General features: G+C 38.5%; 1 protein-coding gene across 1 annotated transcript in view; it reads left to right on the top strand.

Annotated features, from left to right (window-relative positions):
- Positions 1–16,335, top strand: part of LOC148408917 (neurexin-2-like) — a 171,963-nt gene extending 155,628 nt beyond the window's left edge. Inside the window, exons 18-22 of the mRNA XM_088440142.1 lie at positions 1,353–1,524; positions 3,580–3,669; positions 5,424–5,752; positions 10,370–10,454; positions 12,780–16,335. Coding sequence (XP_088296268.1) covers positions 1,353–1,524; positions 3,580–3,669; positions 5,424–5,752; positions 10,370–10,454; positions 12,780–13,585 — 1,482 coding nt within the window. The 3' untranslated portion in view covers positions 13,586–16,335. The remainder of the gene's footprint in view (positions 1–1,352; positions 1,525–3,579; positions 3,670–5,423; positions 5,753–10,369; positions 10,455–12,779) is intronic.
- Positions 16,336–19,320: the final 2,985 nt, after the last annotated feature.

Below are 19,320 nucleotides of genomic sequence, written 5' to 3'. Positions count from 1 at the left end.
CAGGATCGTGTCAGGAGTGATCCAAATCAGGCAACCTGAGCTGGCGGCTGAGAGGAAATGATGCTGAACCCTTAAGTAAGACTTTAACATACTGGCTGTGTCACAAATAATATGCTTAACTTACACCGGCCCAACTTGGTTAGGGTTTTGACACCCCTCATGTAGCCAAAGGAATACACACACATCTAAGTAAAAAAAACTACATACAGTATTTAAGAATGTTGCACACAAAAATGCAAAAACCACTGGAGCAAATGAAATTACTTTTTGTGGATAGGTGCATTGTAGCTCAAAGAAGCCATCATATGTGATTGTGTTTTTTGCTCCAGGGCTCCCAAAGCACTTGTGAAGGGAAATTGACTTGAGGCCACTATCTCAGTTAATGTTTGCTCATTTGAATAACTCCCATAAATAAACACCTGTCTGATCATTTGACGTGCAATACTTTTTTTTTTTTGCTATTTCTCCACATAAAATTACACTACATTAAAGAAAATGTATTGATAGCACTTTTGATGCACTATAATAGACCACTTATTTTGTAAAGTGATGGGGTGATTCTGAATTGGTATCTTACATGACTGCACACGAGGCTAAAATATGATCGGACAGTGGCGGAAGTCCTTAATTAATTTGAGTACTTCGGTCAGATAAAAATAACGCTTGAGGTATTTTTTTTCCTGCCTTGTACACCCACTTACCAGTGTACACATCAGAAAAATATGTCAAGGCAATCCCAGCAAAAATTGTTGATGCTCCGTATGATAGTAAAACTCTCAGGGATCGTGGTAAGGTTAACTTAAAATATATATATGAGCAGTACTAGATGCCAGAAGCATCACTCATTTGTGCTATTTAAGCAGGCAATAGACTTTTCAAAGACAGAGTTTCTGTTCCCACTGATCACTTTTTAACAAAGCAGCTTTATTCAAATCTGCAATTGTTGATCCTGAAAAATGTTTTTTTTAATTGTTTTTTAATTGGATATCCATAAGTCAAAATGTGTTATTTGGCTTCAGTGTTTATAAAAGGAAAAAAAAAAATCCTTAAATTTTTGTTAGACTATCTGAATGCCAAAAATACTATTTGTACTATACAAATTTGTACTATTTATACTATACTGTACTAATATTTGGTTTAGGGCTGTAGCTCTCAAAGTTACTGTCCTAAATCAAATACTGGAAGCAGTGGCGCCGGAACAAATACTCCAACAAGAAGAAATTAGTCAGGTGGGAATAAATCAATGTGTTTTCACGAATCAATTATTAGAATGTAGCTTTTAAAATCTAAGTCAGGTTCCTCAAGAATATGTTTAACATCTTTCCTTGCTATTCATGTTTTGTCACCTGCAGGATCAAGGCAAAATCTGCGTCATCTTTAACGTGGGGACCGATGACATCACCATTGACGAGCCTGCTGTCATGGTAAATGACGGCAAGTACCATGTTGTACGCTTCACACGCAGCGGTGGCAATGCCACGCTCCAGGTGGACAACTATCCGGTCATTGAGCGCTACCCGCCAGGTAAGACGAATGACAGCCACTGTCTGCTAAATGAAGGCCAGTCAATTGCATGTTTGCCTCAAGATCAACCTGCCAATGATTAGAGGTTGGAATTCAACTCTCCCAGTTGCGCATCACTCTGAAAGCTATCCATTAAGTTGACACCCACACATCCATAGTGGACCTTTCAAGTTGCATAAACAAGCTGATGATCTGACACTGGTACACTCGCCTGAAGCTTCCTTGCTAAGTATATCTTGCCGTTAAAGGGCTTTCATCAGCAGCTGTCATTCCTGCGATCGTTTTTCTGCCTCAAACAGATAAGCAAACATGCTCACGTACATTCAAAGCCGCTATTTTCTCCTCACCCCTATTCTAAAAATGGACTTTCTTTGGTGCCTATGACTCGTGTAGTTGAAGTTGCGCATTTAGCGGCATAACTACATAATGAGATCCCGCAAACGCTGTCACTTCGTCTACAGCTGCTGTCTTTGAGCACAAAAAGATCCATTGATGCTCTCGTGAAGGAATCTGGTGTAAATAATGTTACGAGAGGTCTGACACGCTGTTATTGACTCAACTCTGTAGCTACATGCAGACGCAGGAAACCAACCTGGAAATAATATATTCGTCAAAACCTCATTTTAAACCCAAAAGGGATTAAGGCTCGTCCGCCTGTGTACTTGCACGCCTAATTTGCATGCAGATTGAAAAGGGAAACGCAAACTGCTTTCATGTAATCACGGCTGGCTGCTCTTTAACCTGCTCTGAACCCAATCGACCTTCTTCAGAGCAGGTGCAGCAGCAGGCACGGCGGTAGGAAGTTCCAAGTCTGCCTCCAGCTGCTGGTGAAACAGCGCACAAAACCCCAACATTTTAATCACACATGCATTTTCATACTCTTTGTTCCTACTTTTGCAATCAATTATCTCATTATATGATTTAAATTAGGATTTTTTCAGTACAAACAATTTGAGGTGACTTGCTGTGTAAGAAAGCTTGAAAACAGTCAAAGTGACTTCAGCTGTCATCTACAGTATGGTGCCTCCTCTTCAATGTTACACCATAATCCTGTTTATGTATTCATTACCAGCCCACTGAATTTGGCCTGTTTATCTAATACTGATTGTATATTTATTTATGCATGCATTTTTCATATATGGCTGCATACATTTTTTCCAGGCATCTTTCTGATATATATTTTAAAAAAGATGCACAACACACATAAATGAGTTTGCTCCACGAGATTTGACTCACCCAGGATAGTATTCATACACATACACACACACACACACACACACACACACACACACACACACACATATATATATATATATATATATATATATATATATATATATATATATATATATATATATATATATGAGAGAGAGAGAGAGAGTGAAAACGGTGCAAGAAAATCACTGTAATTACATTTGACTGGCATCACTGTAACATGCTATCGTCATAGTGTAGCCTTTCATTCTTTCTTCCAATAACATCTGATGATGATATCTGTGAGAGGTTTTTATTCAGATGAATTTAGTAGGATTTCAGAAAAACGCAATAAGTGCTACTTAGTCTCTTATCAAATTTTGAATCATGAACATAGTATTCCAATTTTAAAATAACACTGTTACTCCAAAGTATATTTGCATTTTGTTCGATTTCCTACTAAATTCACCGCAATGAAATTCACTGATGATGTTTTCTGCTCATTTCTTATATCTGACTTTCTAAATGTGACAATTTTGTTTCTAAATGTTTTTGTTAATATGTCTGAGTTTTCCTGATGCTAACTGAATGAATCATGGTTTTATTCAAAGCATATAAACCTTTTTTTCTTGTTCTTTAATTAGCTAAACAATACTAACTAGTGTAGCTATAAGTAGCCTAAACTTGACTTCTCTAACTGTTATTCTTAAAACTCAAATAACTACAAGTAAAGATACGTTTAACTGACAGATGCTTAACCAGCTTTTTAAAGTTGTTAGCCATCATAACTCTGTTTCTAACCATGTGATCTTTCAGCTTGCAGACGTTAACCTTTAACCTGTCTCTCCAAATTCTCTGAAGGACACTATGATAATGAGCGACTGGCTATTGCTAGGCAAAGAATCCCATACAGACTCGGTCGGGTAGTTGACGAGTGGCTACTCGATAAAGGTAAAAAAAGAAATTGATTGGTTAATTAATCCATGAACTAACTAGTGAATAACCTTTCCCCTAAGAGAGGTGTAGCACCACAAGACAACTGTGACAAGGATCGTGCTATCCAAATATGGAAGAGTCCCCAATTTGATTGGATACCCCAATGTCTGCCAATAATGAACACAAATTTAGCAGTGACAAAATATTTAAATGTTTTTTCCTTGTCACCCTTGCACCTTGTGGATTAGCTGCACCCTTAAACTGATTTTAAACCAATGAAATAAAAACACATAACCCATACCCAGCTCTCCATTGTCCCCTTAACCACTGCCATTAACTTACGAGGGAGTCGTAGGGCCACGCTGAAAACAAAGGCAATGAGAAGGAAATCAAGGAATTAGGAGAATAAAGTTGTAATTGCAAGATCAAAATTATAATATGCAATTGTACGATAAAGTTATGCTATCATAAGAAACACGAGAAAAACATGTCATGATTGCACTGGAAGGTTGTAATATTACAATTTTTAAAAATTATGATTACTCGTGACAAATTTGATGGACTGAGAAAGGAATCATTTTATTTATGGAATGTATTCAGAGGAAAAAATGTTATTTTATGAGAATAAAGTTGCAATTCTACAAAAAACAAATTGTAATGTTACATTGTGCAGCTAAATGAGCAGGTGGAATTTGAACACAAAAATAAGGTACATAAATCATACAATGTAGTCTAGCAGGTTTAACATTCAGTTAAAACAATGACTTTATTCTCATAATATTTCATATAGAGAACAGTATTACTTTTAGTGAAGTAATACAATTTTAACATGAATTTGTTTTCTTGTAAATCTATAACGTTCTTATAACGTTTTTTTTTTCTTTTCAGTGTGGCCCTAACATTCCTTCGCCTTAACTAGATGTGTAAATGTGTGTAATAACTTGTTTTTAATATTTAAAGTGTGCTGCACTTTGACTCGTGAGAGTAAAATGTGAACTAAACGTCTCTCCCTTCTCCCATTAAACCGCTGTGAGCTAAACCTCTCGATGTGATCGCCCTAAGTGAAGCGCTCCCTTCCCCTTGTTCCCAGCGGCCCTGTGTTGTTGGCTTCCTGTGTGCACTACAGTGACCATGTCACAATCCCCCGGCTTCAGTTCAGGCTGTGACAAAAGAGGCCTGACATGCTGTTGAAATGGATCACAGTTTGCAGCCACCAACTTTGCTAATAAGTATTCTCCTGAAACGGGCCCATTACTGCAGTCCTCTCGCTGATGTAGCTTATCAGCGTAGCTGCTGTCACTGGAGCTATTGCAAGACATTGTCCCTCTCAGGACTTAAGACAATTGGACTGGAGGAGAACTCTGAGTTTTAATGGCTGCGCAATTCACTAGTCGGTGGAGTTTAGCCTCCATTTTGGGGGATTTTTTTTTCCACTGCACTGAAGCCAGTGACTTCACTTGTAATCATGGCCGCTGCTTGGTAAAGAGATAACTGTAAATAAAGATCCAGTATAAACAGCCCTCCCTTTTCAATCAGTGAAAAATCAAATTTTACAATGTCAAAATGCATAAATAGTGACCTAAATATAAAAACTTCCTATTCTTACTGCAACTTGCATGTTTAGAGTGTAAATCCCCCGTTTAACATCTAAATGATTTTTGGGGGATAAATAACACCAACGTGGTTCAAATTGTACTCCTTTGCCGCCAACATGTCCGCTTCACCTTTTTTTGTCTCTTTCTATCAACTTCTCTCTGCCTGGCTTGTAGGGAGACAGCTGACCATCTTTAACAGCCAAGCCGCCATTAAAATCGGCGGTCAGGACAAGGGTCGGCCCTTCCAGGGTCAGATCTCTGGCCTCTACTACAATGGGCTGCAGGTGCTCAAACTGGCGGCGGAGAACGACCCCAGCGTGCAGGTGGAGGGCAACCTTCGTCTGGTGGGCGACGCGCTCTCTGTGCTCACCACCGACACCACCTCAGCAACCCCGCTGGCAGTGTCTGATATGTCTACCACCATCATGGAGACCACCACAACGATGGCGACCACTACCACCCGCAGGCAGCGGTCACCCAGCTTGAGAGACAGCATATCTAAGGTCAGAGAGTAAAAGGAACATTGAAAAGACACTAGGGAGTCACTAGCTTATTTACGTACACGGGGTGAGCGAGTACCGATCAGAGGTTTGTCGAAAAATAAATTCACAAAATCAAAATGTTCATTTACTATGCTTCAGAATTGAGATAAAATATTCCAAAATCGGTCCTACTAATAAAAAATAAAACAAATCCACTTCCTGTTTGCCTATGTGTAACTACGTATATCAGATGGGCACCTCCAAGAAAGAGACAGAATCAGGTTGCACGACAACAAGCATGCTGCAATGTTCAACTTTTTAAATTGCACCACATAATAACGGCATATCATCGCAATATGATTATGTTGTGAGGTGGGCTTTTGCCACGGTGGTTGCTACCAGCTGGCTTTGCTTCTCCTCACAATTGTGTTTTATTGCCATTACATCACAAATCTGCCGACATCAATGCATTGGCATTAAAAAAATCTAATTCAGTCTCTGATTCAGGGTACTATGTAAAAAAAAAAAAAAAAAAGTGGTCTTTTTGCCAATCTGTAAAGGCTGACATCTCTCTAGGAATGATTCCTCTAGCTGATGTCTATCAAGTCACTTATAATTACAGTACAGAACATAATCAAATAATAGAATAAGGTAGCAATTGAGATCTACACACCATTTTTGTGGGCAAAGATAATTGTTCTTTGCCATTCAAGATTATGTCAAAAAAATGACACTTTGATGTCTCCATTTGTCATTTTGTCTTGGAAAGCAGATTGAAGTAGATCTTTCATTATTTGTACATCTATAGACTGAAACAGAAATCATTGTCAATTACACCATTTTGAATGAAAAAGGTACTGTAGTTTCCACACTATAAAGCGCACCTAAAAGCCTTACTTTTTTTTTAAAAAGCTGATGGTGCGCCTTATAATCAGGTGCGCCTTACATATGGATCAATATTAATATTGGGACACGTAGATGGGGAATGAACTGCGTACGTAATTACGTAAGCGTTAACTGTTTCTTTTGTGTGTTTACAGTTGAACAAGGTTGGTCATATTGACTGAGTTATTATGCTATTGAGAGTTTAGAGTTATTATTTGAATCATTATTGTTATTCCTTTGAGTAATACTATGTTGTGATTGAAAAAGTTTTAAAATATGTCATTAATTGAGGGTGCCCCTTATAATCCGGTGCGCCTTATAGTGCGGAAATTGCGATAATGGTCTTGGGCTGATACAGGCCTTATTTTATGGTATCAGGTATCATGAAAGCGACCAGTATACTTCAGAAGACAAAGATCTTTGTTCCAATTTTATGTCATTCTCTTGAATTCAATTTTAAATTTCAAAAGTGCTGGTCATATTAACTCTCAACATGAATGAAAGCTCATTCTAGTATTGGTCTGAAAGAAATGTGGATATCCCTATAAACTTCGAGGACAAATCACATGTAATCCATGCACTCAGCTCTAAGGCCCTTCATACTTTGCACTATAGTGGGGACTTAACCCAACATATTATATCTCTTGATGTCATCACATTGCAATTATAAAAAAAAAAAAAAAACAGCAATACTACGCAAAAAGGCAATAACAGCATATAGCTGTGCCACGTATATCAAATAGTGGAGCCTGAAATCGATATGTATTTCTATAATGTGACAAAAACATTTCATTTATGGTCATGTAAGTGGATTCATCCTCACTATTTCATTGTGAATACAAGGACTAAAATTGGTAAAAAGAAATTGTGAGCTTATTCTGGGCAGAGAGCTCCACTATAATTTATCAGACAATGACACGGAAAACATGGCAGCGGCACAATTGAAATGTGTAGCAATATGAATTAAAGACCATTTTTATGTGTTTCCATTAGGTAGTATTCAAGTAGGGTCAAGTGATGGGTGGTGCAGTGGACTTAAGCATGTCGCATGGTCAAGTGATTCTAGGTTAAATTCTCTTTTTGTTCATTTGGTTTTTCCATGTTCAACACTGTAGTAACTATGATTGTTAATGTGTGTATGCCTTCAATAACAGATCTGGTCTGCTGAACAACACGGAAGTCAATGTATGGGAATGTACCATTGATTAGCTATATGTTAACAATAGCGTTAGCCACTGTAATGTGCCGGCATCCGTTGAGGCTTCTGGTAGCTGTGCTAAGAATTGCTCTTTGACTACTGTGTTTTGTTGCCCTTTCTTTAATAATAATCATAGCAGCGCCAGTTGCTGTTTCCATCTTCCATCTAGATATATCCATCTTTAATTATCGTACTGTACCGTACAAGTAAAAAATCTGGGATGCATTAAATTGAATCACAGTAGAACGAGGGACAACTTTATTTGAATCTTACGTGTTAATATCGTCTTAATGTCCTTGTTTATGTTCTGTATTTGGAGATTCATTTAGTGCTTGTGTGCAGTGTAAAATTCTAATTAATGATCATAATCAAGCAGATAATGTGACATGTTTTGGAATCAATGGCACACAATGAAAGAAATATTCAGGGGGAAAGACAAATTAAAAACATTTCCTCTCTCATTGTGAGACTTGAATATTATGACTAATTAAAATTTCAGGGTCTAAGTCTCACAGGAGGATTATATTTCTTTTTTGTTTGTGTTTAATGGAACATGAGCGCTTGCATTGTTTTGCTGGAACTGAAGGCCAAAGGTGCTGTTAAAGCTTGAAATTGGCCTCCGACTTTGCCAAGTCACAATGTCTTTTCATGTATAGTATATTTCTCAGCATTATAGCTCAATGCTACAGTAAAAGCACATGTATTATTACTGTTGCGTACAAAATGTCCTCTTTGGCTGATAAACATAACATAAATTGGGGCAAGGAGAACAGACTACAATGATTACCGGTATTGTAGTTGTATCCAAAGCCATTTTGATTCACTTTACAAATATCTGTTTAGTTTTCATTGATTTGATTTTACTGCATATATTTATAATCTCTATAAATAGTAATTTCACAACAATGTGGTAATGGTGACATCTGTATCATAGGGTTTGAATCTCAAATAAGATGCAGTATGAACTTTTGCAGGCTTCTGAGAGTTCAAAAACATATGAGTTAATTAATGATAAGGAGGAATTAATTGCAGTCACGTTGAAGCATTGTATTTGATGCTTCCTGTCTAATGATTTGATCCGTTTTTTTATGCATGGGGCTTCTTTTGCTTGAGTTGTTACCAATTGGAAAACAAAGGTCCATCACACCTTGAACATTTATTAGCTGTCATTGTGTTTGGCAAAATCTGATAGGCTCCTGTTGTGGGTTGGAGGACAACTTCAAGAGTTGAAGACTTGAAAATGGAAGAGCATGTGAGAGTTGTCGGTTCGATGAATGATAAATTTAACTTTTAAAAACATCCATACAGCACCTTTGATAAAGGTAGAGAAATATGCATCCTTTGTAAGAAGGAGCTTGCTTACCACAGAAGCTGCTCAAGTTTAGCCTACCACAACAAAGCAAAGCACCAAGATGCAACTGCAGCCACTGTAACAATAGAAAAAAAAGACAATCTAGTGAGCTAAGGCAAAGCTGTTTGCCATACTGAACTGGAGAACAGTCCACATTTTAGCAAGACTGCAACATTTTAGCAAGACTGCAACATGTTTTTTTTTTTTTTTTTTAATGCAATTGACATGAGAAAAAAAAGCACCATTTCTTTTCATGGTCAAAACTAGTGGTTGCAGCTAGCACTTGGGATGAGTCTCAAATACAGCAGAGGTTAGATGCAGTTACTCCTGCATCTAATAAAAGAAAATAAATGATTTGAGCCCACTTTTTTTGCATAATAATCCCTGGATCTGCCATAATAACACAACGTATCTAAATTAAAAAAAAAAAAAAAACTCTAGTTGGGGGTTTCTCTAAATTTTTTAGGTAGCATTAAATAGATCAGTTTCAGATCTGATTAATCTCTTTTTTAAATGTATTTTTAAAATTTTTAAATATTCATTATACATGACTATAAATTGTATAGGTCGTTTGTCCTAAGGTGCCCTGCGACTGCATACAGCCCAGGGTGTACTCTGTTTCTTATTCAAAATCAAATAATCCTAAATTACCTGTGTCCCCTATGAATACAAACGTAATAGAAAATGAGTGGAGGGATTCCTCAAAGCTGTATTACTGGCTTTCTTTCAGTTGGATTGTTTTGCATTTCTCATGTCTCGTTACCTTTGAATAGCCTTCATCCAAGTGGTCCACCCATTCACCATTTGTCTCAGGTTTGCACTGAGGGCGCTAAGTGCCCAAGCCTGCTTCTAAAAAACCAAAAGCATTGATTTAGGATGAGAATTTTTTTTATTGCAAGATGTATCTTACACACTATCAAATGCCGGGTGAGAATATCCTTTTCAACAATAAAGCTCCTCTTTAGAAACACAGAAGAGGCTGCCATGGGGGCAAGGAATGAAAAGCAACAGAATATGTGCACATTTTCTGTTTGTTCTTCCACTAGCGTTGCTCCTAGCAGCAAACACCGAAGTGGCACATTGAAACATATTGCAGCATTTCTTCTCATAAACTGCACAGCAAACAAGCTCATAGGCCAGTGAGCAGAGGGACTGTGTGTTTGTAAATTCAGCTTTTTTTTCTTCCACTTTTTTTTCCTCACAGTCGCAGAGCTCGGATGATATTCTAGTGGCGTCAGCTGAGTGTCCAAGTGATGATGAGGACCTGGAGGAGTGTGAACCGGGAACAGGTGTGTTTTCTCTGGCCCAAAATCAATGTGTAGTTACATCGGCGGGCATTCAAAAAAGCTCTGCGCAAATTGGTGTTTTTACTGTAAATGCTCTAATCAATGCTCAATTAGTCACTGGGTGTTATCCACTTGAATAAATGAATGCTTCACTACCTAGTAGATTGCTCCTTTAAAAAAATAAAAGCTTTGTAAATAGTGTGACATTAGAGCAGCATGAGAGTATTTAACTCGCCAGTGGATTCCTCATTTTCTTTTCCTTTAATTCATATTCTGCTGACACAATAGAAGATGGAGGTCCTATTTAAAGAACAGGACTCCAATCTTGAGACACAGACTTCACTATTAGCAGTTCACACTCTACCTCTGGCTCAGCCTCCTATGGGAAGCCGTTGTGCAATGTCTGTAAGAGATATTTTGTCAATAGTGAAATCGATGCTTGAGACAAACAACTCATTTGAAAAGACATAACATGAGAAAACATGACATATGAAATACATGCACACATGAGCGAGTGCAGAAGGCCTGAATAGACGTATTACTGTGCAGCTTACATCTTGGTTGATGTGATGCTTATGGTATACCTTGTGAAAATGCCTCAAACATACCCTGGAGTGTTGCTCATAACTTACCCCCCTCCCCCCTTATCCAGGCAGGTGCATCGATCATAAATGACAATGAGAACACAAGGAGGTTTTGCCTTATTTATAGGAACTCTCGGTTACTATAAATAAGGCAAAACCTCCTTGTATAAAAGGACACACAGAAAGAAACTCCTAATTTGGGCCAGTTACATATTATGATTAATTACTGTAGTGTGCTGTTCATATTATAAGTAACATGAATATCACCATGTCATGTCCCTCCCAGGCATTTGTACAAACTTCTTCTCCAACAGATGCCTCTTTCAAATACATACCTGGTAATTAGTGTGAAAAAAAACACCCGCGACCATGATTCAAAGTAGGGATTTCCTGAACACATGATCAGAAATCATTTGAATCATTTCATCAGAATCCAGGGGAAGACAATCAGGTATTTTTTTGTTTTTAAGTGCTAAAAGCAACAAAAAAATCCAGAGGTACATAGACATTGCCCCAAAAATACCTCGCAATATAACAAGCAGATATGTTATTAGGACATTCAGACTTCAAATACAGTTTTACAAAAAAAAAATTACCAAAAAAATGCAAATTTTATTGGTACAGATTACAGTGTAAAAGTGTTATTGTAACAATTTCCAGCCTTAAAAGAAATGTGCCATTATTAAAAAAAAGAAAAGAAAAATTACAGTAGCAATCTATTGTACGTAAACGGTCTTTGAAATTAGCAACGGCTGAGGCATTTTTTTTTTATTGTATTCTCATTACTCATGTCTACTGGTTACATAAAAATCTAATGTCTTCTACTAATTACCTGCATTTCTTTTCGTGTAGAATCCCACTAAAATCTCAGGAGAGCAAGCCCCAGTGTTACAGAGTCGTTAAGAGTAAATGATAGCGGCTCGAGCGTGAGTTTATGGCACCGCAAGTGCAGCAATTTAAAGAGTTTTCCCATATTGAAGCACCCTCAATAATTAATGTGACCTGAGCAATTTTTTGTTGTTAACATAAATGCGATTCAGATTAAGATGCGAGAACATTGCAGGCACAATACCACTCAGACTCAAATGCCACAAGATTGATGAATTCAAATAAAATCAAAATTGCATTGTATAACCTTTGTGTATTAAATGTTACCTATTTACATACTGTAGATAAGTGGCTTTGGGATTTGTTGACATACAACGCTTCCTCTACACGTGCATAAGAAAAACATGACAATAAACATATATATATATATATATATATATATATATATATATATATATATATATATATATATATATATATATATATATATATATATATATAATATTTTTTTATTTATTTTTTTGTGTGTGTGTGTGTGTGTGTGTGTGTGTGTGTGTGTGTGTGTGTGTGTGTGAGTGTGTGTGAGTGTGTGTTATTTGCTTTCTGGAGTCATGTTATGTATTCGTGTCCTCAAGTGTGCCTTTTGCAGCATAATACACCCCCACATTGACTTTGCACACTTTTTGGTCTTCCATTTGAGCATAGCCACATACAGTTTATGTTGAATTGTCTCATGGTGTAAAATGATCATTAAGAAAATATTACTGATATGCTGGTTAATGGTAATTTATTCTTTACTGATAGTCTACTTAATGAGCAGATTGTGTCTCTCCAGTAATGAGCGCAACTGTTCAGGCGGAATTTTAATGCTGTTCTAATTTAGGATCCCCCCCTACCTTTTCTGTTTCCTTTTTAGGAGGTGAATTAGTGTTGCCTATTATAACAGTGGATTCCCTTGAGCCCCCATCCATCGCCACCCGTTACCCCGTCATCCCTCCTCCCCCTACCCTGTTGTCCCCCCTCGAAACCACCAAAGAGTCTGTGATAGCCCCCCCTCACCCTTCCTGCCCCCCAGACCAAGAGGACTGTGGTGACACCGTGGAGGTCTCGGCCTTCGGCTCCGGGGAGATGACGGAATCGGATGACGAGGACTTTTACACTAATAACAACTCCCCGTTGGTCACTGACAGGACAGTCCTTCCGCCACCTCCCGCCGCCGGTGAGGGCGGAGTCCAGAAACCCCGCCCCTTACCCCCTTATGTTCCCACCACCAACCCCGACCAGCTCCACATTCCCGCGGGCAAAATGAACACCCGAGACCAGGTGCTTCTGCCCCCTGCTCCCCCGTCCTCCCGAAACACACCGGGACTAACTTACCCCCCCAATTTTCCCCATGTGCCCACAGCCGACCCCACAGCCTCTGACGAAAAGATCCAACCGGGCGCCGTGGAGGTGATCAGGGAGTCCAGTAGCACCACGGGCATGGTGGTTGGTATCGTGGCTGCTGCTGCTCTCTGCATTCTAATCCTCCTCTATGCCATGTACAAGTACCGCAACCGGGACGAAGGCTCCTACCAGACAGACCAGGGCCACAATTTTGCCAACAATTTTGCCGTGGAAGGCAACGGAGCGGTGGTCAAAGACAAAAGCACAGCGACGGCCTCCGCGGCCAAGGCAATCACAAAGGGCAAAAAGAATAAGGACAAAGAATATTACGTATGAGTAGGCGGGCAAGGAGAACTGAAAGGACGTGAGGGTGCTCCACTTTCAAATCACCAATGGTTTTTTTTTGTTTGTTTTTTTAACATCAAAGACATTTCACAGGTAACGAGAGGCAACTGTCAAATGCAGACTGCAGTAAACATTAACATCTCTCTCACAGTTGCTCAGCTACCATGAGGCGCTCATTCATCATCTACTTCTTGTAAGTGCATCATTTTTTTAAGTGTTAACAACCTAGCAAGAGTCATATCCAGTGTTGCTTTGTATATACCACGGATATGATCCAGGAAAAGCAAAAGTGGTTGAGTTGCCTCAATAATTTCTTCTTTGTAATCTCTTGTCTCAAGTGTCAAGTCCTCCATTTTGATAGAGTGGCAATAGCGCCTGAACACATCCCTGTTATAGTAGCTGATTTTCTGATGTAAAAAGAATGACTTTGATAATAAGTATTATCGGATTAACACATTCATTGCCATCAATGAACTGCAGACATTTTTACAGTGTTTTTTAATCACGTTAATCTAACTTTATGCTGTTTGTCAGCTGATTAGAGCTGTTTTTTTTTATGCATTTGGCTTCTTGTGCTTGAGTTATTGGGGGTTGGAAAACGAAGGTCAGTCACACCCTGAAGTGGACACTAAATAGCTGTCATTGTTTCGTATAACCTAATGAAAACTCAAATGTTTCAAAATTTTGCATCACCAATCTAACATGGTTACAATTTGCTGGCAATTGAACAAAAGCTCGAGGGCAAGTCTATTTTGGAAATACCCCTGAATATGAAAGAATAAATGGCATAATTCCCATTATTCAACTCTTGCCAGATAAATCATACAGTGCAGTGTGTAACAGCAGAGCTTAAGTTAATTAATAACTATCTATAATAGCTGATGAATAAATAAACATCCCCCGATGTCTTGTGTGTATCGTGTGACATTAGCGACTAGCTTCCAATGGCAGAAACGTGTGCTGTGTCCTATTAAAAAAATGTAATTAACTTGCCATTTTTTCATATAATTATCTCTTTTTCAATATGGTTCATCCAAATTACTGAAGGAGTCATATAAATATCACAAAATGCAAGAGAGAAATGTAACGAGAGGGGCTATGTGAGGTTCTATGTGAGCTCATGTGAAGTTTCAGTACATAGTTACGGTCCCAGTACGCTAGAGGCTAAAATTGCAAGGTTCTGGCACTGCTGCGTACCGGAATCTCAGACATATGAAGATGTCAAGGGATTCAATCTTTTAGTCTTGCATTGCTGTGAACTGAAAGTCATTCCAGTTCATAAAGCACCATTCACTTCATAAAGCTGTATGAAAAAATACCAAGATGTGCAAGTCTGATAACTGGGCAAAAAGGGCCTACTTTGCAAAGTTATCAAACATACTTTGTTTTAATTGACATGTTTTTTATTTACCCAACAATTCCATCAATATTTCATCATACAGATTCAGTTATTTTTCACAAAAACCTATATAAACATGCAATTGTAACATGGGTGTGTTCACGTTTTACAGCCATTCTCAATAATGCAGAACAGAATTCATTGTTGAGTTTTTGTGACAAAAAAGAAGGAAGCCTTTCTTTTCTATGACATCATCTCCTCAGTCTTGTTGCATAATGGTGGTTTGAAGCCCCCCAGCCTGCCCTGCCTCTGTCCGCAAGAGATGATACTCATGAAAAATACAGGATGTTTAAAAAGAAGATAACACACTCTGGCTGGTGAACCTTGCAGTAAGATGGATGGGAGTCGTTTCTTTCTGTGTGGTCGGTGTAGCGTTTAATTCAAAATAGGGATCAATGTGAAAAGTTCACTCTACACCAAGTGAAAGTATATCTGTAAACATTGCTTGTATGTATATATAGAGGCTAGCACACTCAAGAGGAATTGTGGATGCAAAGCTACAGAGACCAATCAGCGTCCGAGATGCTCGTCCCTCTCCCAACTCCCCCACGGCTTTCACAATGACGACCCCAAAACGCTGCTGCCCAACTTTTTGGGCTGGAGAACATTTTCCCATTGTTGCTTCTTGAAAAGTGACTATGAAGCCAGCTCACTTGTCCATCTTGTACTCTCCATGGAAAAAAAAAAAAAAAAAAATCTGTTAAGGGATGATCCAAAAGCACACAGGAAATGTAAACATATCGTGGAGACATAAATATTCCTTGTAAAGCAGACAAACATGTATTGTTTTTTTTTTTTCTATCAGTGACTTAAAGACTATTCCATGAGATGAATAATTGATGATGTGTGAATTGTATTGATATTTCTCTGATATTTCGATGTACCTTGTCACCACACCTCCTAACACGTTCCATTTTAGATTGCCTTTGGCTCAGACAAAAAGCACACACTTTCCTCTGATAGCTGCAAACATCTTGTGTTCCTGCATTATTCATGGCTCAGATTAAGCAGAGAAAACACGAGAATGGGACAAAGCAATGTTTTTGTTTTATTGCATTGTGCATTTTATATGTGCTGAATCTGTTACTCAATGGATCTCTAATATAAAGCCATTTCCTCTGTTGGGTTTTGTCTACATTGACTTATTATTCATGCTCTGTGATCCCTTGTTACTTTTTTATGAAAAGTGCCATTCGACGTGAGCTGCTCTGTGCTCGGAACGTATTCATCCCTCACTCATTGCTATTGTATAGTGTTCATGTGAAATGGATCTCAATATGTGTACAGAACGTGCATAAGGATACAAAAAAAATATATACACTTGATGATATAATTTGTACAACTTTGTGTTGTGTGCTGCTTCTTGGAGAAAACACATTTTAATGATGATTACACTGGACTAAAAGTTAGAATTAATAGCTGACTACAATTTTAGGATGAGGTCAAACATACAATTTATGACCGAAATTACTCGAGCCATAACAGTTTTAATCAATGCATAAATCTTGAACACTACTTACTCACAGTGCTTCATAATTAATTTAAACTTGACTCAATTCTGCCTATTCTATTCCAGGCCAGGAGGAATATTAACAAATTTAAACAGGTGTCATTTTTTTTAGAGATCAGGTGAACATGTTTTTACATGGAAGAATAGCGTTCCTTACAAGTTGTAGGTCATGATGTGGTTTACAAATGTCTCTTGCACTTGAGTTTCATCATCACGGCCTCGCTCCCTGCTCTCGTTTCCTTACAGAGTTCTTCTCTCTTCTCCTCAGGCGAAGCCTCAGTCGGGCATGTTTGGGCGCTGATGTCCAATACTTAGCCTCAATTGAAGTGCTTGAGTTTTTTTCTGTCACTTCAGAATACAAATAGAGATCACGGTTTGTCCTCGTGTGGACAGGAGGAGATGAATAATGAGGTTTTGAGAAAAAATGCATTTCCATATTTCTCCGAGTACACGTCGAGTTTATTTTCCTCATTTTCGTCGACATAACTGCTTTACTCAAAACAGATCAGTTTTATCCACAAATCTGTGTTTGAATAACATGAATTTGAATGTGAACTACAGTAAATAATATGTCACTTACATATCTTAAAATAACTCTATATACCTTTAGTTCGATATTTTATGCATCCGTTTTGGAGTGTTTGAACAGAATATCGCAAAAAAAAGCACTTTTTTCAAGCATTGCCTAATTGCCTCTTGTCAACAACGAGGCTGCATGGATAATTTTTTTCGGCAGTCTTTGATGCGTTATGAAAAGGAAAAGACGGCTCAACTTGTCTCCAGCCCTTAGATATGTGCACAAGCCGGCATGGATGTCGGCAAGTGGGGGGAAAAACAGCAAAGGGCAACTTTCTACTCTCTGATCTCACAACAGCCGTCACTTGGGTAAAGAAAGCTTGGGATGCTATTCAAAATAAGATGATCAGCAAATCATCTTTGAAGATCTACATTTCAAACAAATTTGATCGGTAGGAAGATGACTACACGTGGAAGAGTAACTACGATGTTTGCGCAAATGACGAGCAGGAAGGAGAGGACATCTGTGAGTTAAATGGGAGGTGCTGGCGTGTCAAATAGCAATGATGACTTTTAGTGCTTTTTGATCAATGAATTATTCAGCTATGTCAAAAAAGTATTGCCACATAAAATCGCTTATATTTGTGTGTTTGTAGAATTCACCCAAATTGAAGTTTAAAAGGAGGGGGTCACCTTATAAGAGAGGTTGACTTGTACATGGAGAAAAAAAGTAATTAAATGAAGCTATTTCATTTACACAGATAAAGAAATAGCTCTGCCTTCATGGACATTTGTAAAAAAATACAAATTAAATTTAAAAAAAGCATATATTTTAAATTATCAGGTTTAAAACATTTCCTATTAAACCTTATTCTGAATACACAGTTAAGAACATTTGAACAATTTAGAAATTTAAGTGACCCTTATTTACACGTCACTCAGGATTTAAACCTGGTCCCCCAAAAGACAAGACTCTACTGGCTAGCAACTTCTTTATCACAATGGTTCTGGCATGGATGCCAATGCAGGAGCTTGAGCAGGGAAGCCCAGACTTCCTTCTCCCTGGCCACTTCATCCAGCTCCTCCGGGAGGATCCCCAGGCGTTCCCAGGCCAGCCGAAAGACATGGTGTCGCTAACGTGTCCAGGGTCATCCCTAGGGCAACATCCCAGTAGGACATGCCCGAAACACCTCACCAGAGAGGCGTGCGGGATGCATCTTAATCAGATGCCTGAACCACTTCAACTGGCTCCTTTTAACGCAGAGGAGCAGTTGCTTGACAGTCCCCCCTGGATCACAGATCTTCTCACCTTATCTCTAGAGGAGAAGCCAGTGACAACATTCCATCCTTTTCCAACTATGAACTATGGTCTCAGATTTGGAGGTGCTGATCTCTTCCCAGCCACTTCACACTCAGCTGCGTACCGCTCCAGTGAGAGTTGGAGGTCACAGCCTGAAGAAGCTAACAACACCACCTGCAAATAGTAGAGATGTGATGCTGAGACCCTGAAGGCGGACGTCCTCAACGCTTTGGCTGCACCTACAAATTCTGTGCATAAATATAATGACATAGGGCAACCTTGGCGTAGTCCAACCCTCACTGGAAACAAATTTGACTTACTGCCGGCAATACAAACCAAACTCTGACATCGGTGGTCCAAGAAACGAACACCCCACATGAAGCACCACCCATGGTTGAACCCCTTTTCCAAGTTCACAAAACACATGCAGTCCAGTTGGACGAAGTCCCATGCACCCGCGAGGATCCTGCAAAGGGTGGTTCACTGTGCTTTTACTGTGTGAAGTGTAATTTGAACAACCACGGCACCAGATGGTGCAGTGGTGCTCTCATTGTGGGTGTTCTAAACTTTTTAAATTGCTGTCAACATTTTTTACTTAATCACATTAATGATTAATGAGCTTGGAAAACAATAATGGTTTATACCTTTTTCTTTAGGTTAAAATGTTTAAGATATTGGTGCTTCTGTGTTAGTATTCAAGAACAATTTACATTTGTTTGTAATCATAGAATTTAGCATCAAATAGTTCAGTTAGGGTTTTTTTTCCATTTCAAGCACTTTAATGCGCTAAACCCTGTGAAAACTAAAGTTTACATTTGTTGAAGATGGATTTATATTGTTTTTTTCTGATGTCAATGTTAAAAAAAAGATGTAATTTTAGGTATGTGTATCCAATTGTTACAGACAATTAGCTTTTTATAGTCAGTGTGGTGGGGGGGGCAAATGTTTTCTCTTTCCTTGTTGGGGCTTTGCAAGAAAATAATTGAGAATCTCTGAAATAA

The sequence above is a fragment of the Hippichthys cyanospilos genome, chromosome 18, assembly GCF_059441005.1.
Source record: "Hippichthys cyanospilos isolate Australia breed blue-spotted pipefish chromosome 18, RoL_Hcya_1.0, whole genome shotgun sequence".
Lineage (NCBI taxonomy): Eukaryota > Metazoa > Chordata > Actinopteri > Syngnathiformes > Syngnathidae > Hippichthys > Hippichthys cyanospilos.
This window is presented reverse-complemented; position numbering and strand designations above follow the sequence as displayed.